Source organism: Diadema antillarum, unplaced genomic scaffold (assembly GCF_040938485.1).
Source record: "Diadema antillarum isolate AM-2024a unplaced genomic scaffold, OU_Dant_1.0 seq00002807_RagTag, whole genome shotgun sequence".
NCBI lineage: Eukaryota > Metazoa > Echinodermata > Echinoidea > Diadematoida > Diadematidae > Diadema > Diadema antillarum.
The window spans coordinates 1-19,317 of record NW_027273403.1 but is presented as its reverse complement, the minus strand read 5'-3'; the positions used below and the strand labels follow the sequence as shown (position 1 = coordinate 19,317).

The window sequence follows — 19,317 nt, the reverse complement described above, 5'->3', positions numbered from 1 at the left end:
ACCGGTTACTCGCCATTCTTCCTGATGTTTGGGCGTGAGCCTCGCATTCCTCTCGATCTCATGGCTGGAAACGACGATGTTGATGAAGACGAGCCCCAGGAAGTATCAGCCTATGTTGGCGATCTACACAACACGCTACGGGAAGCTTATCGCACTGCCGAGAAACAAGCGGACACTGCCCGCAAGAAAATGAAAGGGATCTACGACACTGCAGCGAGAGAAGCACCGTCTTGCAAAGGCGACAGAGTTTTATTAGCCAATAAAGCCATTATTGGTAGGCAGAAACTCGCAGACAGGTGGCTGGCAACTCCATGACTGTAGAAAGTAGAATGCCACAACAGGACGTTTATGTCATACATAACGACGAAGGCAATTGCAAAACGGTCCATCGAAATCTACTTACTGCCTGCACGTTCTCGAGTGATGACGAGGAAGATGAACTTGCGGTCGAGGAAGCGGCGCAGATTCTAAAAAAATGTCGAGGCTCAACAAGAACGAGGAGGAAACCACAACGCTATGGAAGCGAGCACTCCACCTCAGTGTCTAATGCAGGCTAGTATGTTTGTCACATTAATGTAATAACTTTGTTCATCTAATTCATATTGGTCTAATTTCACTTATTGTTGAGGACAACAATAATTTTAAAGCGCGGGTGAGTGTTATGATACGAAATATTTCAACACGTATGCCCCCTTTACTACTGCTTATTTCTGTGTATTTTTTGTTAATGCGCATGCGCAATTGTTTGTTGTTGTCATAGAAGAAATCATAACAAAAGAACGCTTTCATCCACTGAGCTGATCCGAGTCCAACATCACTGGACACCCCGCACTCTCGCTTGTTTTGTGGATAATTTATCCACATTTAACACCAGTTAATATCGGTGGCTGAGGCATACTCTCGCCATCACGGAGTTTGTCAGTCTCCTGTTTTAATGTGCACAGCCTGGATCACGATGGAGATGGTTTAGCTCTCTACCTTGAACACAGTGTTGCGTTGTTTTAGGTTTACATTTTAATTTCATTCTTTGTATTCTTGTATTCCAAAATATATTGTTTTGTAATTGTTATTCAGATCTAAAAATATAAATAAATAAACAAATTTACTATTCAATTTAAAAGAATTGCTAATAATGCGTCGTTCTTTCTCCCCCAGTCTTCTTATATGAACAACAGATTTAGAAAATTGCTCTCCCACTTTGATATTTATATTTCTTTTGTATTTACTTAAATACCGAGTGGACGCCTATTTGTCCCGTCGGTGACATATATATATATGCATGCAAAGCCTACGAATTATACACACGTAATGTCAGCATATAGGCCTATCATTTACAGTGTATTTTGTAAAACAGGCGTAATATTCATATACTGCAACTTTGACTCTGCCGGAAAATGTGCATAATTCTTGAATAACTTCACTCATTTTATCTGCGTTCAAACTTCATTTATGATTTTGCCTACACTCTAGCGGTTAAACACATGGACAGTGTCGACTGAGACATCCCGCCAGATCAGTGAAACTTTGTTTTGGAGGTATCCCCCGGAAGGGATTTAAAGATATCGTGTTGTAATTTCTTTAATCATTCTTTTCAGTCAACATCACATTGATCATCATAATTATCAAAAGTTATGTCCTTCACAACTTTACGCGTAATGAAATGGAATTTATACATACATGTAATATGAAATAAACACCCACACTTGCTATTTTGTACACTGTGTATCTAAAGATTTCCTGCGTATTGTTTTAGTCTTTTTCGAAGTTAATGATTTGCTTTAACAAAATAAATAAATATATATATTTTAATGAAAGCTCCTTGGAAATAACAAAGGAAAAAAAGGTTGTTGTTTTTTTGTTCATCACAAATATGAAAATAACTGCAGCACAGCCAAACGTACCTCTTTCTGGCAGTTACTGGGGAGGGTAATATGAAATAAACACCCACACTTGCTATTTTGTACACTGTGTATCTAAAGATTTCCTGCGTATTGTTTTAGTCTTGTTCGAAGTTAATGATTTGCTTTAACAAAATACATAAATATGTATATTTTAATGAAAGCTCCTTGGAAATAACAAAGAAAAAAAAAGTTGTTGTTCTTTTGTTCATCACAAATATGAAAATAACTGCAGCACAGCCAAACGTACCTCTTTCTGGCAGTAACTGGGGAGGGTGAACCAAGCATCGGGATCGGGGATGCCTTCGGTCATATTGAAGACTCCGGAAGTAGACACCATGGGAACTAGTAGGACAAGGTATGATTGGTTCTTGGTTCAAAATACAAGTATTATTCCATATAACAACCAATCCCGGTAAAGGTAAAACAAAAACAAAAATAATCATCTATGTCATGAGGATGAAAAAAAAAATTAATGCTGCGTAACCACAACACCAGGCTAAAGTAGCAAAGAAATTATTTTGCTTACGCCATTGTTTTAAGATTAAGCTGGCTATTGTCACTTTTAAAAAAAGGTCAGGTTTTGTAAATTTGTGACCGTGCACCTCAAAACGAGCATAAAGTCGCACACACTGATTTTGCGTGAGGACTGAAAATAAGTGAAATGGGTCAACCTAGCCGAACTTGACTTTTTCATATTTTCTGAAAGAGCGGGTCTTCTTTTACATTATGCTAAAATTTGTTATCATAAAACGGGCAGGAAAGTGTGTTTTCTTAGCTGTTTATCTCGAACATTTTTGGTAGAATAGTGTGATTACGTGTGTCTTTAGAATCTCTTTTTCATTTCTGAAAAACCTTGTCCACACTCTTCACTTTCAACTCTAATAACTTTTGAAAGGATAGTGCTACTGCTTTGAAAGTTGGCATTTATTATGAGCAGAATGTGTTAATGAGGCATGCATAATTTCAGTTTAAGCTGATAATCCCTTCATTGTTGTTACTCTGGTGGTTTACTTCCTGCTTTTTGTCCCATTCATGGCACAGCCAGCACGGTTTGGTAAAGATTAAGCGCTTGAATAGAGATTGTACTTCAGAGCCTCTTTTCTCAGTTCACACTTTTCCTGAGTTTGTCCTTTCTTTCTAATATTTAGATAGGTTAGGAGAGTACATTCTAGGAGAGTTATACATCATTTTAAAGCTTAAAGTCTACTCTTTCAGAATATGGTCTTAACTAAAAATTCATGTCTGGCGACTTTTTGTTTGTTTTGAGGTGCAGGGTCACATTTGATACATGTCAATACACTGTAAGCCCTGTAGAGATAAAAAGCTTAAAGTGATGCGACATTATTTCGAAGGCTTATATCGGAAAAGAAATAAGGCTCGTTCTAATCAAAGGTTCGTTAATCGTTTTAAATCTAAGGGATTAAGGAACGTACGGAATAGCAAATTTTATTCTATGTTCGGATTAACGAATCTTCGGAACAACGTATCTTCGAAGTAGCGAACCTGTGGAGTAACGAACATTATTCAATTAATGGAGCAACAAACATCGAAATAACGAACCTTACTTCACTTTCTGATTAACGAAGCTTCGAAATAACGAACTGTAACCGTATTTTCACCCATGCATTAGATGTGTTCTGGGAGAAAGGCTGGAAGAAAATAATTAAAAGTGGTAAGCCTCATAAACGTTTTACAGCTGAAATTCTCTCTTCTATCTGTCCAAAACTGTGACCTGTACTAAAAGGCTTTTTCTTGAGGATGGAAGAGGCGGTGACACTTCAAAAGTTGCATCCCCAGAGAGAGAGAAAAGAAATACCTGGTTCAGATCCCTGGTACCAAACACCCACGAATGAGTTACCGACTGGGTAACAGTTCTTCTGGATGACTGTGGCTGATTCCGTCCCATCCAAAGGGTCCTTTGGGGTGGACATCACGTACGTCCACAGGTCAACCATAAGTCCAGAAGGTCCGCCAATTGACATGGTACCATAGAACGTAGCGTTCTCTAGCGAATTAGGATGGGGAAAAAAGAGGTGGCAAAAAAATGAGATACAGATTTGAAATACATGTATAGATCCTTAAAAATAGCGACATACTACTTGGTATTTTTTGTACATCCTATTTCGTCTCTACACACATAGATATCTTTTAATTAGTAATTTAGTAGAATTTTCAATGAACTGATAGTTTAATTTATTTTACAGTTTTCTATTGCATGCAAGATTATGGTGTTGTTGTCTACCTGGAACGCAGTTCTGAATAGTCGGTGCAGTGACTGGTTCTTTGATACAAAGTTTGTATTGGTCGAAGATGATCCATTGGAAATTTCCCGCCTGAAGTCAGTAGAAAGGGGCGTTTGTGAGAACACAAGAAATAAAAGAAATACATGTACTCAAACATGACCAAGGAAAAATAGAAACATATGTATGACCGTGCAACACAACACAAAAGGAAAAAACGCACCTCCTGATTTTAAATGAGGACTCAAAATATGTAAAACGGGTCCAGATATTCAATCTTAAGTTGTTTATATTTTCTGGAAAAAAAATCATTCTTCTACATAACTTCTAAATAACAAGCTTAGGACCATAAAACGAATGGGATATCATTTTATTGTACCTTTTGTAAGACTTTTTTTGTAGAATTGTGTGACATGATAAGTCTTTAGATATCTGTCCTTTTTCATATCATAAAAAAAAACTTTTCACACTTTTCACTTTCAACAAAAAAAAAAGATGATGCTACTTCTTTGAAATTTAAGGTGTCATAAATAAAATGCGGTAAAGAAGTGTGTCAAAACTGTTAAAACTGGTGATCCCTCTGTTGTGGTTGATGAGGGGTGTTATATTCGACTTTATGTCTCATTTATCGCCAAGAACACACATTGGTGAGATTAGCATTTGGACAGTTTCGGACCGTCTAAGCAAATTTTCTCAATTAACACCTTTTGCAGTGTCTACTTTCTTTCATTCATTCAGATTTAGAGTCAATTTGTTCTGACTTATGTATTATTCAAAAATATATAGACCCGAAATCACGAAGTTGGTACGACCATTAAAACCATGTTTTCAACCATGGACAATTTGTATGGAGCCCCAAGTGTCGCATTGACTATTTCGTTCTAAAATCAGTCATTTCGTCCACATAACGACAGTTTCGTCGACAAAATGTTATTATTTCGCTGACGAAATGACTGATTTCTTAACGACATAGGCCATGCGACACTTGGCGCTCCATTAAAATTGACCATGGTTTTAATCGTACCGCCGTCGTAAATTCGGGCCATGAAATATTGCTCTTTTAGAGTCTGTCCTTGAAGAAAAAAAAAAACAAAACATGTGTTTCGACCTTATTGGAGATGGAGTTGTTCCGTAATATGATAACTGTCGCGGGACAAAATAACATCCGACGAGAAATGAGGCTGGTATAGCACCTACAGGACATTTTACATGGCATCTTATAAAAGTCGGAATAATGAGGGGTGTAAATAAAAACTTGTGTAACTTAGAATAACCCTAATAAACATCCAAAGCAAGTTTGAATGAAAACCGACATGAAATATGGCTGATAGAGCACAATCTGACCAATCAGACGTGGCATCATTCCAAGCCGGTACACTGAGGGCGCCGTGGCGTGCCGTCAGTACAAACTGTTGTGTTCAACATTTAGAATGACCACCCGTCAAGTCTGAATAAAATCCCTTGAGGAACATCCAAGTTATAGCACAAAATAAGCATTTTTTTTGCAATTTTTGACCTGCTGAGGTTGGCCTTTCACTCTGTAAAAGATGATACAGTGAGGGCAGCATTGCCAATAGGTATTGATGTCTAGATTTGTCTATGACACATTGACATACCAAATTTGGGGAGGGGGTGGGGGAAATCGGTCAAGAAACGCGGCCAGTATCGGGCACACAATGTTTACCTTGTGAAAGACAGAACAAGTGAAGGCGCCACCACCTACAACATTAGGGAGCTTTAGATTTTGACGCGCGGACGTTTGAGCCGACGCTTGCGCTGGACGTTCTCCTCTCCCTGCGTCGTGTGGAAAAGTAGCTTTAGATTACGCTGGGACGCAACGTATAAAAAATAAAATCGCGCCCCCATATGATAAGTGCATAAAGAAGCTCTCTACGTCGCAAACTGTGCGGACGTGAAAATAGCCCAGTACGCGTAGTAAACAACTCAGGCGACGCAAGCTAAAAATAGATTGACTTCACGCGCGCTACTGCGCAAGCTCAGAACATGTTTTTTTACTTTGAACGTCCGCGCGTCGAAAATCTAAAGCTCCCTAATAATATCACGGCAGCTGCGGACGGGGCTGCAGCGACGGCGGCGGCGTCGCGCCGAGGCCAAATCTATGGCATCCTTCGAACTCTTTTCGGGGATACAATAATTGTTCTTTTCAAAGAAAATGATTCCTAGATCATTTCCATTCTCTTTCTTTTCCGTGTGTTTTTACGCCATTAGTGAAAAAAAAAAACCAGGCTCACGACGTCCAGTTAATTGAATCAGCAGAAATGTTTCGAATATGCATGTGTTTGCGTGGTGTCAGTCTATTCAATGGGAAATTAAGAACAGAACATGATACTAATGACAACAGTTATATTTTAGTAAGAATGACCTAGCTCTCATTAAAGCTGATTCAAGCTAACTCACTTTGAAGTGGTCCTGAGAAACATTACCTTGCTGAACTTTTGAACAAGGCGATAGCTTGTAGAGGTGTCATTCAGGAAAGAAATTGTTACGTTTTGTCCGAACCTTTTGTTTGTGAAGTCATACGCCCCGTAGGAACTGACGAACAGTGCCGTGGGTCCGGGATCGGACTCACCAACCGTGGCGCCTGAATGGAGCAAGCGAAGAGCACGTAATTTACAGCGTTATCAACGCAACATTCAACACTTCAATTTAAACATGAAACTAGAAGGAAAATAGACTGTTGCTCTATGAAATTAGGTGCGTAATGTACCTTGGAGGAGACGTATAATATTTCATTATCGTGATTCCTAAAATGAAATGAATTTGAGGTAAATACTAACATACACTAATAATATTGCAGACAATGAGAGCCCGAGAACTTTTATGGAACGATTTCGAGCTACCATTCACAAAGTGACATGTATTTGACGTTTATAAAGTGGATGATATACCTCCTGTCTCAATTCCAAAATTTGGGAATATTAATTAGAAAATGTTTTTGTTCGAATGGGACGTTGAGTGTAGGCCTATGTTGTTTCGAATCGAAACATGCGTTTCAAAAACTAATCTTCAACGTAGGTCCTTCACTTTATCCAAATACCAAAAGATATTTTCTTTTTTTTTTTCATTTATTTTCTCGAATATGACATAACACGACTTCTCGGAATTTCTTGGCTAGATTTTGTTTTTGTTTTTTGTTTTTGTTTTTTTTTTTGATAAAGGAAATCAATATGAATTATAAGGTGTGAGTTTTCTTCAATCATGTCTTTATCAAAACGAATGAAATTTGTAGACCAAAGCAGTTGCGATGTGGGGCGCTGTGGCAAGATGGATAAGTTTCCGGACGCCCAATCGGATCGGAGGACCCGAGTTCGATTCCCGCCCAGTGTTTATATCCTTGGACAAGATGATTTTACCCACAATGTCCCTCTCAACCCATATAGTGGGGTGGCTTAGTGACAAATATACTGATTATCGTGACACGCCGGACAAAAGTGTCATTCTTTCCTCAGACATTTGTATATATATGAGGATCAAAATTAGGGGGTGCTCCAAGAAATCCGGCAACAGAAAAAATGAGAAAATACCCTTAATTTGTACATAATAATAATGTCTGAATTCAAAGACTATACACAGGGCATTCGCCAGGTTTCTGTACAATGCAATCCAATGTACATGGTTGCTAGTCTTAAAATCCAGACCCTCTAAACGACATATTACGTGCATGTTTACAATAATACACCGTTTTTACTGGTTTTCCTATATGGTGACAGGTGGTTAGTCTGTGTTGCAAACCTGAGAGAGGTTTGTTGGAACAGTCCAGTTTTCTTAAGCACATTTTCATTAAATTATTTGATATTATTTCTGGTAAAGGATTTTTTTTTTGTTTAGTACTGTCTACCTCCTGTAGAGAAATGGCAAAGAGTGACGTGTGACTCTGGCTCAGATACATGTACTGTAAATCTTGGGCAGTGACTGAGCCAGGTGTAGGACTATGTCACAGCTCATTTCTTCTCCCAGTACCACTAGTTTACCAGTAGAAGAGCTGCATTCTAATATTCCATTGAGAACTTCAGGTTTTGGGTATTGCCTTACATATTTCCAAACAAATTTAACCCGTTTCCTCCAAGATTGTGTGAATTCCATAGGTTTAACGCAGGGATTACCCGGTTCCCATAAGCAATTTTTATAGTCCGCACTACCACTCTCTATATGTTTCTTATTTCTTATGGGGGTTATTCAAATGTTTAAAAAAGGTAAAAGTTTGTTTTCACATATGAAGTTGAATTTAGACAATTTGAATATTTGTAAAAATATATTTATATTTGTAATTTCACTCATAAAGACTCAGAGCGGTTTGAATATTTTGGTCTGATAGCTATATAAATAAACATGTTATTCAAAAGTAAAAGCAATGTTTGATTGGTTCACATTATCCGAAGGGAGTGGGATGTAGTTGGCTGGTGAACAGTCTATGGGGAAGTTAACAACGTTTATAGAAATAAAACAAAATCGGCATAGAGCAGAATCTAAATCACATAATTATGATATGACAAAATTCCTGACCCCAAAGGCGGTTGATTCTATGATGCTTTATATCAAAATACATTCCACCCAAAATACATGTGATTGATGGGAGGAAAAAGTAATACTAGTACATTAAAAACAATAGTTCAACTAACCCTTTTAGTCCAGCAGCATAATGAAATGATAGTTAAGTTTTCTCACCTTGTCAATTGAAGAAGATGTTACATAATGACAATTGTCAAAGTCAGCTAGATCTACTAGTACATCAAGAAACCAAAAAGAAGGGTTGGGGTGGGGAGAGAAGAATGAAGTAAGTTATCGGTATCTGTAGTTTTGATTTTCAGTATATTCATTTTAATTTCCTTAATTCCCGTTAGGTCACCATGGATTGGAGCATTTGTGTACTAGTAATCTGCCAGGAACAAACACAAGAAAAACTTTAAGGTCCTATACATACTTTTGGGAGAGTGACTTGAAAAAAGAAATGTTCAGGATATCACATTTCATGCATAATATATGTAGGTCTGGGGCATTTTATGATGCATTTTGTACGACAAGTTGTCGGAAAAATTTGGTCTCTGCCAATCAGATGCAAGGATTTCTGTAGTTTGTAACAGTTTGTCAGAAAAAATATCTGACCAAACTGCTTCATCAAATGCCCCCCCCCCCTGTTGTATCACAAGACATCCTACCATATACAGTTTTTGCGATCAAAGCAAACATATAGGGAGATATCAGTATTTTTCTCATTAAAGCATAAATGCGGACGGTTTAGTCTGGAAACATTTTATTATAAAAATATTGTTCACATTTTGTGTTATTAACAATACTTAACATTGATTATACAGATTCAATTTTTTTACAGAGGTTCTTTCTATCCGTAAGTCACACTTAAGAATAATTTTTAAGCACTAATACTGGGTTTTTGCCTTTAATTGTCCACAAAAAGGAGGACTCAATGCATAAAAGGTGTATGCTTTATTTTTGGAAAATGTTGAGATCAGGAAAATTATATTTGATGTAGATTTTGGACCTGAAGGAGCAGCTGAAGCATTTTTAAGAAACAATGCCTTGTGGCATCGTTCTTATCATCAAAAATTAATAATGACAGCTCAAATGAAAATTGGAGGGGGAAAGAAAAGATGAACTAATGACATGAGACAGCTTGGTAAAGATTAAACGCTTAAAAAGACAATGCAGCCTCTTTTTTATCAGTCATACTTATCCAGAGTGTGTGCTTTCTTTCCAGTATTATTGTTTAGATAGGTTAGGGGAATCCACTTGAATTGAGTGATATATCATTTTAAAGCTTAGAGTCTGTTCTTTCAGAATCTGTCCTTAAAGGACAAGTCCACCTTCACGCACACGTGGATTGAGTGAATACAACAATATTAGTAGGACACATCACAGAAAGCTTGGAAAAAATCGTACAATCCGTTCAAAAGTTACGATTTTTTTTAAAACGCACAGTCGCGGCTGGATGGAAAGACTACCACAGTGTATGATGTCACATGTGCACATTCTAAGGAAAATAAAAAGAGAATTTCACAAAATCATACTTTTTGAATAAAGTTCACATTTCTTTGACCTGCTACTGACGTATGTTAAGGGTAATATTATTCCCCTGCCTTTTGAAAGAGAAGTCGGGTATCCTTTTGTAAGTGAAAATATGTTGAATTTTCTTTATTCATTCTTTATATCGTTGTACACATGTGACATTACAAGGTATAGTAGTCTTCTCATCCAGCCTCGACTGAGCAGAAACTTCACAAATTCTTCACTTTAGAACGGATTGTCCAATTTTCCTCAAACTCTCACTGATGTGTTCTACTATTGTTCCTGCATTCACTTAACCCACATGCTATGAAGGTGAAAAATCTTTGTCTTGCGACTTTTTGTTGATCAATAATACCAACCCTGGTGGAAATCTCTTCAAATTCATTTAAGTTCTAGAGTCTCCTTTAAGTTTAACCAAAATCTATATATGTAGTTGCCATGGCAACATACCACTTAACACTAATCAAAAGTATTTACTAAACCTCTATACATCCCGTCGATCAGTTGTACCTATTTAAATGGAATCTCTTCCAAACTGGAAAATAGCCTCCTGTAACTAACTTCAACTAAAAACCCTAGTTTTGGGTTGCCATGGCAACGTACAAATCAAAAAATATATTTGACCCCTGCTTTATACTCTTGGTACCTTCTATATAACGTTCATATCAAATTTTGTGAAAATTGAATCTTCCTACCTGGAGAAATAAACAAAAACATGATTTTTAGAAAAAAGTTCATTGACCTTTGACCTTTGACATTTGGAAAATTCACTCCAAATTCAATCAAAATATTTTACGTATTCTCAATATTCTTCCTGCCAAGTTTTATCCAGATTGGATATTCCTGACTTGAGAAATGGCCAAAAAACCTATTTCACACATAAAAGTCATTGACCTTTGACCTCTGACCTCCTTCCCAGCATCAATTTTTTTGGAGCACCCTATTTTTTGAGAAGGTACATCATGAAGTACCTTTGGTGAAAAAATCATGCTTTTGTCCGCCGTGTCACGATAATTTCACTAAGCCATCCCAATAATATGTATAAATGGGTACCTGGCAACTCTAGAGGAATGATGATGGCAGAGCAATGACAACACTAAAGAGACTACCCGGATATAGAAGATAATTGAGTATATGAATATAAGGACGACCCAAGTCCATGGAAGATCATTTCGAGTAAACTAAAAAAAACGTCATATCTTTTTTATTTGTCCAATAATATTCTATTTCACTGTGATGGGAAGGCAACATTGTATATACAAATTAGAACATATATTATTATGACAATTAACATTTACATTAATTGTGGAGAGGCCATTTTGTGTGGTGGACTTGGGTCGTTCTTTGATTCATATACATGATATTCTGCTATAGAGATGGGAGAAGGATGAGAGAGGGCGCTATTATATGAATGTAAGAATGACCCAAGTCCTTCATTCTTACATTAATATAAGATTTAACTCATTCATTTCAGGCACTTCCGGGGGTAATTAGGATTTATCCTTTACACACAAGATGAGTCCATGCATAAGCTACAATTTCCCAAGTCAAACTAAATTTTGCCCAAAATTGGACTTGGGTCGTTCTTATATTCATATACTCAATTGTTATTATTTTAATTATCATACCAGTATTATCTCACAAATTTCATTAATTTAGTAGAGGGAGACAAGATTGAAGCAAGTCCACCCCTCAAAATTCCCCCGCTGCTTAATAATCTCTTGCTTTCATGTATTAAATGAAACATACATGTACCTCTACCAGGCAACATAAAACCACACATTGCACAACGCACATATGCACACATAATGTAAATGTTTACATTTTGTTCAGCCGTATACAGAGAACAAAGGTAAACTTTCGCGAGGTTTGCTCATACCGCTTTGACTTTGAAATCGACGGAAGGTGTTGCGTACCATCAGGGCCATTTTTTGCATTGCACTAAACATACACGAAAGTCAGCAGAAGTCAAATATGAAAGGTCAATCCGAGAGAGCGAAAAAGGGACACACCACAATGCTAAAGTTTGGTACTAAAATGACTGTGCAACTAGTAAGGCCTACTTGTGCAGCGGTTTTTCTTCTTTATTTATTTATTTATTTATCTATCTATCTATCTATCTATCTATCTATCTATTTATCTATTTTGAATGAAGACATCGGCTGAATTTAAAGACTCAATTAACCGTAACAGAACATTATCTTGTGACAAACGGAAACAAACAAACAAACAAAAAATAGATGATACCAATTCAATGTCATAATTTCTGCGTTGTGATTCGATGGGAAATTACATCAAGGAGGTACTATCAGGCGGGCTCACCTATACCTCCTTGGTTAGATCAACTGAGAGTCTGTTTGCGATTAAAGCAGTCAATTAGGACAGAAATACTGTGCACTCAATGTTATTATTTGACCATGTTCATCCATAATTAATTTAATGCATTTCGTAACAGTACAACGTTTGTCAAGGAGCTTCAAGGTTCGCATTGTTGCAAGATTTATCTGATTGATTCTGATTTGATCTTACTTTCTTTGCCAAAAAAAAAAAAATCTAAATATGATGGGTGGATAGTGCCAAGTCTAAAGGCATAATTTCAAAGAATTATAACAATGTAAGACAATTCGGAGCAATAGTAATATTAAGCGTGAACATGACATTTCGCTCTCCTACACGACAATGGAGAGTGAACGTTAATCGGCACTCTCAAATAAAACTTTGGGACCTTGGCGCCTACAAAACATCTTACATGTGGGGTTGTAATGAGGAATGAAAAGAATGATGTTAAAGATAGAGGATTGAAACTGTGAAAAACTAACGAGAAACACAGAGACACAACACAGATCCTCAAACACAAACATACCAACACAACGTGATTAACAAAACAAACAAATTGGCCCGAATTCACGAAGGTGGTACAATATTGAAACCATGGTTTGAACCATGGACAATTTGTATGGAGTGCCAAGTGTCGCATGACGTATTTCGGTCCGAAATCAGTCATTTCGTCGACGAAATGATTGATTTCGGTTAATTGTACCACCTTCGTGAATTCGGGCCAAAGAGTACGAAAGGAAACAAAGGCTCGGCTTACCAACACCCGCCATGAACTGCTTCGGAGTGCAGCATCGCTTTTGAGCACTCACCGCCACCACGGCCACCAGAGTCAACAGGAGCGACAGTCTCGCCATACTTGAATACACGCTAAAGGGATTAAAGACATTATTTATACCATTTGCAGGTGAAACCCCAGCTTTAGTGCTTCAAAATAGTTTTAAATTGTGACTTGGGGATAGAAACAATCAATGTTAATCAGTATTGTTAAAATATACAAAATGTGAACAGTAGCTATGATAAAATTGCTTCTAGACTAAACCGTCTACGTTAATGGTTTATTGAGAAACTATAATGATATATCCTTGTATTTTAGGCTTTACTGTGAAATTCTTGTGTGGTAGGTTGTTTTGGGACACAACCGCCCTTCACATATGCATCAAATGTGATAACTTGATTTTTTTTCAATCACAGTTCCCAAACAATACATTTAAGGTAGACACGAAGAAACGAATGAGCAATAACGATGACGATAACAGTAACTACTAGACGTGATTTCGCGATCGACTCAGAGGTTATAAGTAGGCTCGATCGACATCGCTATATAGGTGGGAAATACAGGCAATAATCCCAATTCACTAAGCTGTCTTACAAAGCCTACCTGTCTCATTTCAATAGATTAAAGATTAATACTCGGAGGTATTAACGATAGTTGATCTTCCTGCACACGAACACCACTGCATTACAATAAGCGTTATCGTATAAAAAAGGGGACAAAGTTATTTACTTATACTGAACTTTCAATTTGCACAAGTACAAAGTACAATTTTCTTTACCAGGACAATCGTTTATTTATGCTAGGCTTCTGACTCATATAAGGCGATGTTTCAGCCCTCATAACCATATTCATATTGGCAGCTTAGTATCTTGAAGCTTGAAAAAAAAAGTGTTAAGTAGAGACCATCAAGCTTACCACAGTTTAACTGCTTAGTCCCTGCGGTTTAAAGTATATATGAAAGTGGTTCTTTTTTCTACTAGAAATGTTTATAATATAATAATTATAATAATACCAATAATAACGGGTTTTCTCAGTGACTTTTAAAAATATTTGCTCGCTAATATCAGGATATGAAGATAAGATTGTTAGTATATTATGCTTCTAGATCACGATGCCTAGAAAACTTCAAGGTCAGGCAATTCCATGGATACTCATGGAGAAATATGAGAAAAACAGGAGAATGATTATTAGTGTGTCTATGGTCACAATGGACATTTATCACAGAGATTCTAACAAGAAAATGATAAGGTGGTAGAATGCTTAACGGTGCACCACGTATGTATTCTTTCTATATATCGGGAAAGTGTTTGTCCCTCAAAAGGGCCTACCCAGTCCCGACGTTTCGGCAAGCATGTGATCGAATGGCGAAAACATGCTTGCCGAAACGTCAGGACTGAGTATGCCCTTTTCAGGGCCACACACATACCCTTATCTAAGAGGAATACTTGGTGTACCGTTAAGCCTTCTAACTCTCTAAAAAAAAATCGAGTGAAAATATTCACTCTTAAAGGAGTGAATACAAAAAAGAGTGAATTTAGAGTGAAATTGCAGTGAATTTCGAGTGAAAATGTTCATATTCACTCATTTTGGAGTGACCTCAGGGATCACTCGAAGATTTTGGAGTGATCCCTGACGTCACTCTAAAACGAGTGAAAATGAACATTTTCACTCAAAATTCACTCCAATTTCACTCTAAATTCACTCATTTTTGTATTTACTCCTTTAAGAGTGAAAAAAATTTCATGAAAATAATTGATCTCACTTTAATAAATAACCGTAACATCACCTATTAAACAGACAGCAAAATACGTCACAAATTGTTCAGTTATCAAGCCAATAACATTAACTTACCACTCATCATCCTGGAATCAGAGTTGTACATCAAATTACAAACCTAGAAGCAAGGCATGCTTACTAAAATCCTGTATATCAGTGGCAAAACTCTGTATGCTTTCGATTAGGATACAGCAATTCAGCGGTCCGATTTGGATGGGGGGCCGAGAGAAGGTGCTTGTATTACCTTGACGACTTAACACTAGAGACGCTGATCTCATGGCTGTGCGTAGCAACACCGAGACAAGGATTCTTAAAGAATAATCGTGGAAAATATAATATTATGGTCTTAAAGGGATGTATATGAAGAGTTTGTTTGCAAAAACCGAAAAGTCCATTTTTGAAGATTTTGAAGTACGGTCTCTGTCATAAAGTACAAAATAATACCTTTTAAATGATATATTGGTCACTACATATAAAGGTACATTTTTTAAGTTATGGCCAAAAGAAGCAAAAAAAAATCTTATTATTCTCTTTAGTTTGCTTGACCTTTAATGGCAAATATGTCCATTTGACAAATATGGACTTATCGGTTTTTGCAAACAAACTCTTCATATTTTGGTTGTGGTGAGAATTCCGCTTTTACCTGTTTGTGAGGAGTCTTGTACTAAGAAGCCACTGCATGAACTGTTTAAAAAAAAGTATGACATTGTAAGAGGTATTCTAAGTTTATTTGAAGATTAGATGATATTTGATGATTTTTTTTTTCAGATACTCAAAAACAAAGTAAAACAAAGCAATCCTAATAAAAGGTGGGTCCCACCTTTTATCAGGATTTCTTTGTGTTACTTTTGAATATCTCAGCCAGTTCAAAATCGATTTTCATCAAATCAGCTTTGAATTCATCTTAGAATTATGTAATATGCTCTTTCATATTTCATGAGGTTTCTCATTATCTAAAAAAAAAAAACTATCATAAAGCTTTGAAAACCTCAAGCCCCATCTCCACCAAAAGTATAGGCCCTACCATCCCTTTAACACATAATTACACCTGCCGAGGAGCGGGAAGAGTTCAGGTATTATTTTAGATATGAAGTACATGTAGCTAGGACTGATATGAAGTGAATGCATTCATTCATAGGGCTATCCTTGGTTTTAGGGGTTTAACTTATTTTTGGCTTTTAATTTGTACACATGCTAAACTACTTACGACCTATACCTATCTTATCTATCGCCAGACAACTTACCGATGCAAGGTGTTCGTATGAGAGATTTCCGAACCACACGTATAATTCAAGTCGCCGTGCACGCTGTAGTGAGTCTTCTCAGATCTGAGCTAGACGTTATATATACATTGACCCCATCTCCCGAGAGGCAATAATTAATGCTAGCGCAGGGTCGTCCAATGTCGCTTGGGTACAGAGTCAAAAAACATGGTATCGTGATGTGTTGCCGGTACAACACAATAACAAGAACAAAACCCCCACTGCTTTACACAGTAAAGAAGTTGACGGTGACTGGTAAGTGGTGACGTACGTAGATCGAACACATCGGCGCATTCCACGTGCCACTGAGTAAAGGTTTTGTTGGTCAGGTGGCTGTCTGTTTCTCAATAAAGACATGACGTAATGCACGTGATATGCAGTCCTTAAGCTGAGAGAAAAAAAATATACATGCTATGTAAGGCGGCTTTGAGTTGTGTGTCGAGATAGCACACACTGTAAAAACATCGGTGTTACATTTAACACCATGGGTGTTAAATCTAACACCGATCAAACTTCAATAGAGGACCACACCCACAGGTGTTGAAAATGTATTGTGACGGTGTTAAAAAGTGTTCGCCTGGCACTTCGTGGTGTTAATTTGACACTGTGGCTGGTGATATTTTTGACACTGCGCTAGAGTTAATTCAATAATGACACGGCATGGTATTGATTTGATATTGGTGGTGTTAATTGCAATGGTATAACACCCGTCCAGCTTCAATAGGGGACCACACCAACTGGTGTTACTGTGGTGTAAATTTGTTTAAACATTTTTTTTTTCAAAAATCAAGTACTTTATCGGAAAATTCTTTATCGTCTTGTTGAAGTTCAAAATTAACAAGAAGTGCAATAACTAAGAAACTATTCAAAAAAAAAAATAAATTTTGAAATGACACCCGGAGGTGTTAATCTAACACCATGAATGAGCACCGGAAATCTAACACCAGCTCGGTGTTTTATATTTAACACCGGACTTTTTGCAGTGCACCATTGAAACGATGGCGTTTTCAAAGTGATCTCTGTTGGTTTTTTGTGGGTTTTTTTTTTTGTTTTTTTTTTTGTGCTCAAACAAAGAAGACATGATAACAGCTAGGGTAAAATTGCAAAAATATATCTTATGAATAACTTCGCAATGGAACATCTAATTGTGAGTGTGGGAGTGTAACTTTAAACAAATATATATATATATATATATATTATATATATATATATATATATTATATATATATATATATTATATATATATATATATATATATATATATATATATATATATATGTAATTTTCATCTTGGAGTTTTCCACGTGTTGGACTTCGAATGTTATAATTATAAGAAGAATGAGTCTCAAGTACGCCATCTGTAGATCCAACAAGAAGGTTTTTATTCACAAAATTTTCAACCCGCCTCGGGCCTTCGCCAGTGTACCTGTAGTGTGTATACTAGTACAATGATAAGTTATGATGTTATGCTGTTATGATTCATATTTGCAAAGACTTATCATAGTACTAGTCGGTAATGGTCGACTGCAATTGAGAATCAACGGCTGTATGTCATGTATGTGCACTTACATTGTTTACATAAAGCAGTTAACAATTCGTTTCGGGGATTCTTTGATATATCCAAGCCGGGTCATTCTTTCCATCCCATGGTATATCCCCACGCTAGCAGGTTTTTAAGAATATATGCCATCAGATCAAGAAACTCAACCTACCTTCATCATTTTGACATTTGTTTCTACTAGCGAAATCATAAGTTATAAGAACGTGATCTACTGGTGTGTGGCACAGGGTCTTGGCTTTGCGTTCAATGTGATCGAGGCTTATTTCACTTGCCAGGGCTTACGATCCATCTAAGAATGTTGGATGGATATAGACGATACGTACGTGGAAGTTGTAGGGTATGTGCCTTGGCCGCACTCTAGAAATAAAACTAAAACGAAACAAGAAACAAGCAAACTAATCAAAAAGGCCAAAATCCCATTAAAAAAAAAAAGAAGGAGAAGAAATGAGTTCCTGTTTTCAAGAAGCACCGAAAAACCTATTAGTCGCACCCACGTGATGTAAATATGCGGAGGTGGGCGTGTCCTGGCCTCACGCGTTTCCATTTGATCTGATTGCACCACATTTCGTCATTGCAATGAAATGAAAAAGGAATATGTTAAAGGAACTATATGTGCACAATGCAAATACATGATTGCATATTGACTGTCTTGTTTAGGTTCATGATACCCCCATTCATGTGGCCAAATTAATATCTAAATAATTATCTGTGCCATAATATACATGTATTTCATAATGGTTTTCCAATCTCTTTTCTAACATTACTTGAATACTCCTACAATAACAGCGACACCAACAAATATAAAATCTTTCATACCAAGATTCTGCCCCTGACACCCCTTTACCTGTCAATCATTGCAGGATTACTAATAATTATGATTAAGAAAAGACACTAGAATGCACCTTTCCCTATAGCCTGATCCTAACTTGCATTACATGTTAAACATGATCACCGGACGACATTATACAGGGAAAGTGCAAGTCATTCTGAATCTAGGGTAGGTGCATTCCTTTGTCTTTCTTACTTATATCATGGAGCTACAATGCTTGGTAGCTCCATGCTTATATTAAAGGGTGTGTACAGTTCTGGTCGAGGTGAGGATTTTGCTTTTAACGTTTTGCGAATATTCAGAACCACTCTATGAGATGTCAAAGAGCGTGCAATTCTAAAAGGGTATCAAAATTTTATTTGATGAAAATCGGTTTTGAAATGGCTGAGATATCCAAAAACAAGGTGAAACAAAGAGATCCTAATAAAGTTGTGGCCTGTCGCCTTTTATTATCATCACTTTTTTGGATATCTCAGCATTTCAAAACCAATTTTCATCAAATAAACGTTGAATCCTTCTTAGAATTACATGCTCTTTCAAATGTCACAAGAGGTTCTCATTATCTCACTTAGAAATGTTCAAAACATGAATCCC

The 19,317-nt window shown here is 36.8% G+C and overlaps 1 protein-coding gene across 1 annotated transcript; it reads right to left on the bottom strand.

Annotated features, from left to right (window-relative positions):
* Positions 1-395: 395 nt before the first annotated feature.
* Positions 396-15,750, bottom strand: LOC139715107 (development-specific protein LVN1.2-like). Its single transcript, XM_071626722.1, has 7 exons — positions 15,715-15,750; positions 13,278-13,387; positions 6,586-6,743; positions 4,144-4,234; positions 3,718-3,906; positions 2,149-2,243; positions 396-467 (listed from the first exon to the last, which is right to left on the bottom strand). The coding sequence occupies exons 2-7, from the start codon at positions 13,372-13,374 to the stop codon at positions 396-398; spliced, it is 702 nt and encodes a 233-aa protein (XP_071482823.1). The 5' UTR covers positions 13,375-13,387; positions 15,715-15,750.
* Between the last annotated feature and the right edge of the window lie 3,567 nt (positions 15,751-19,317).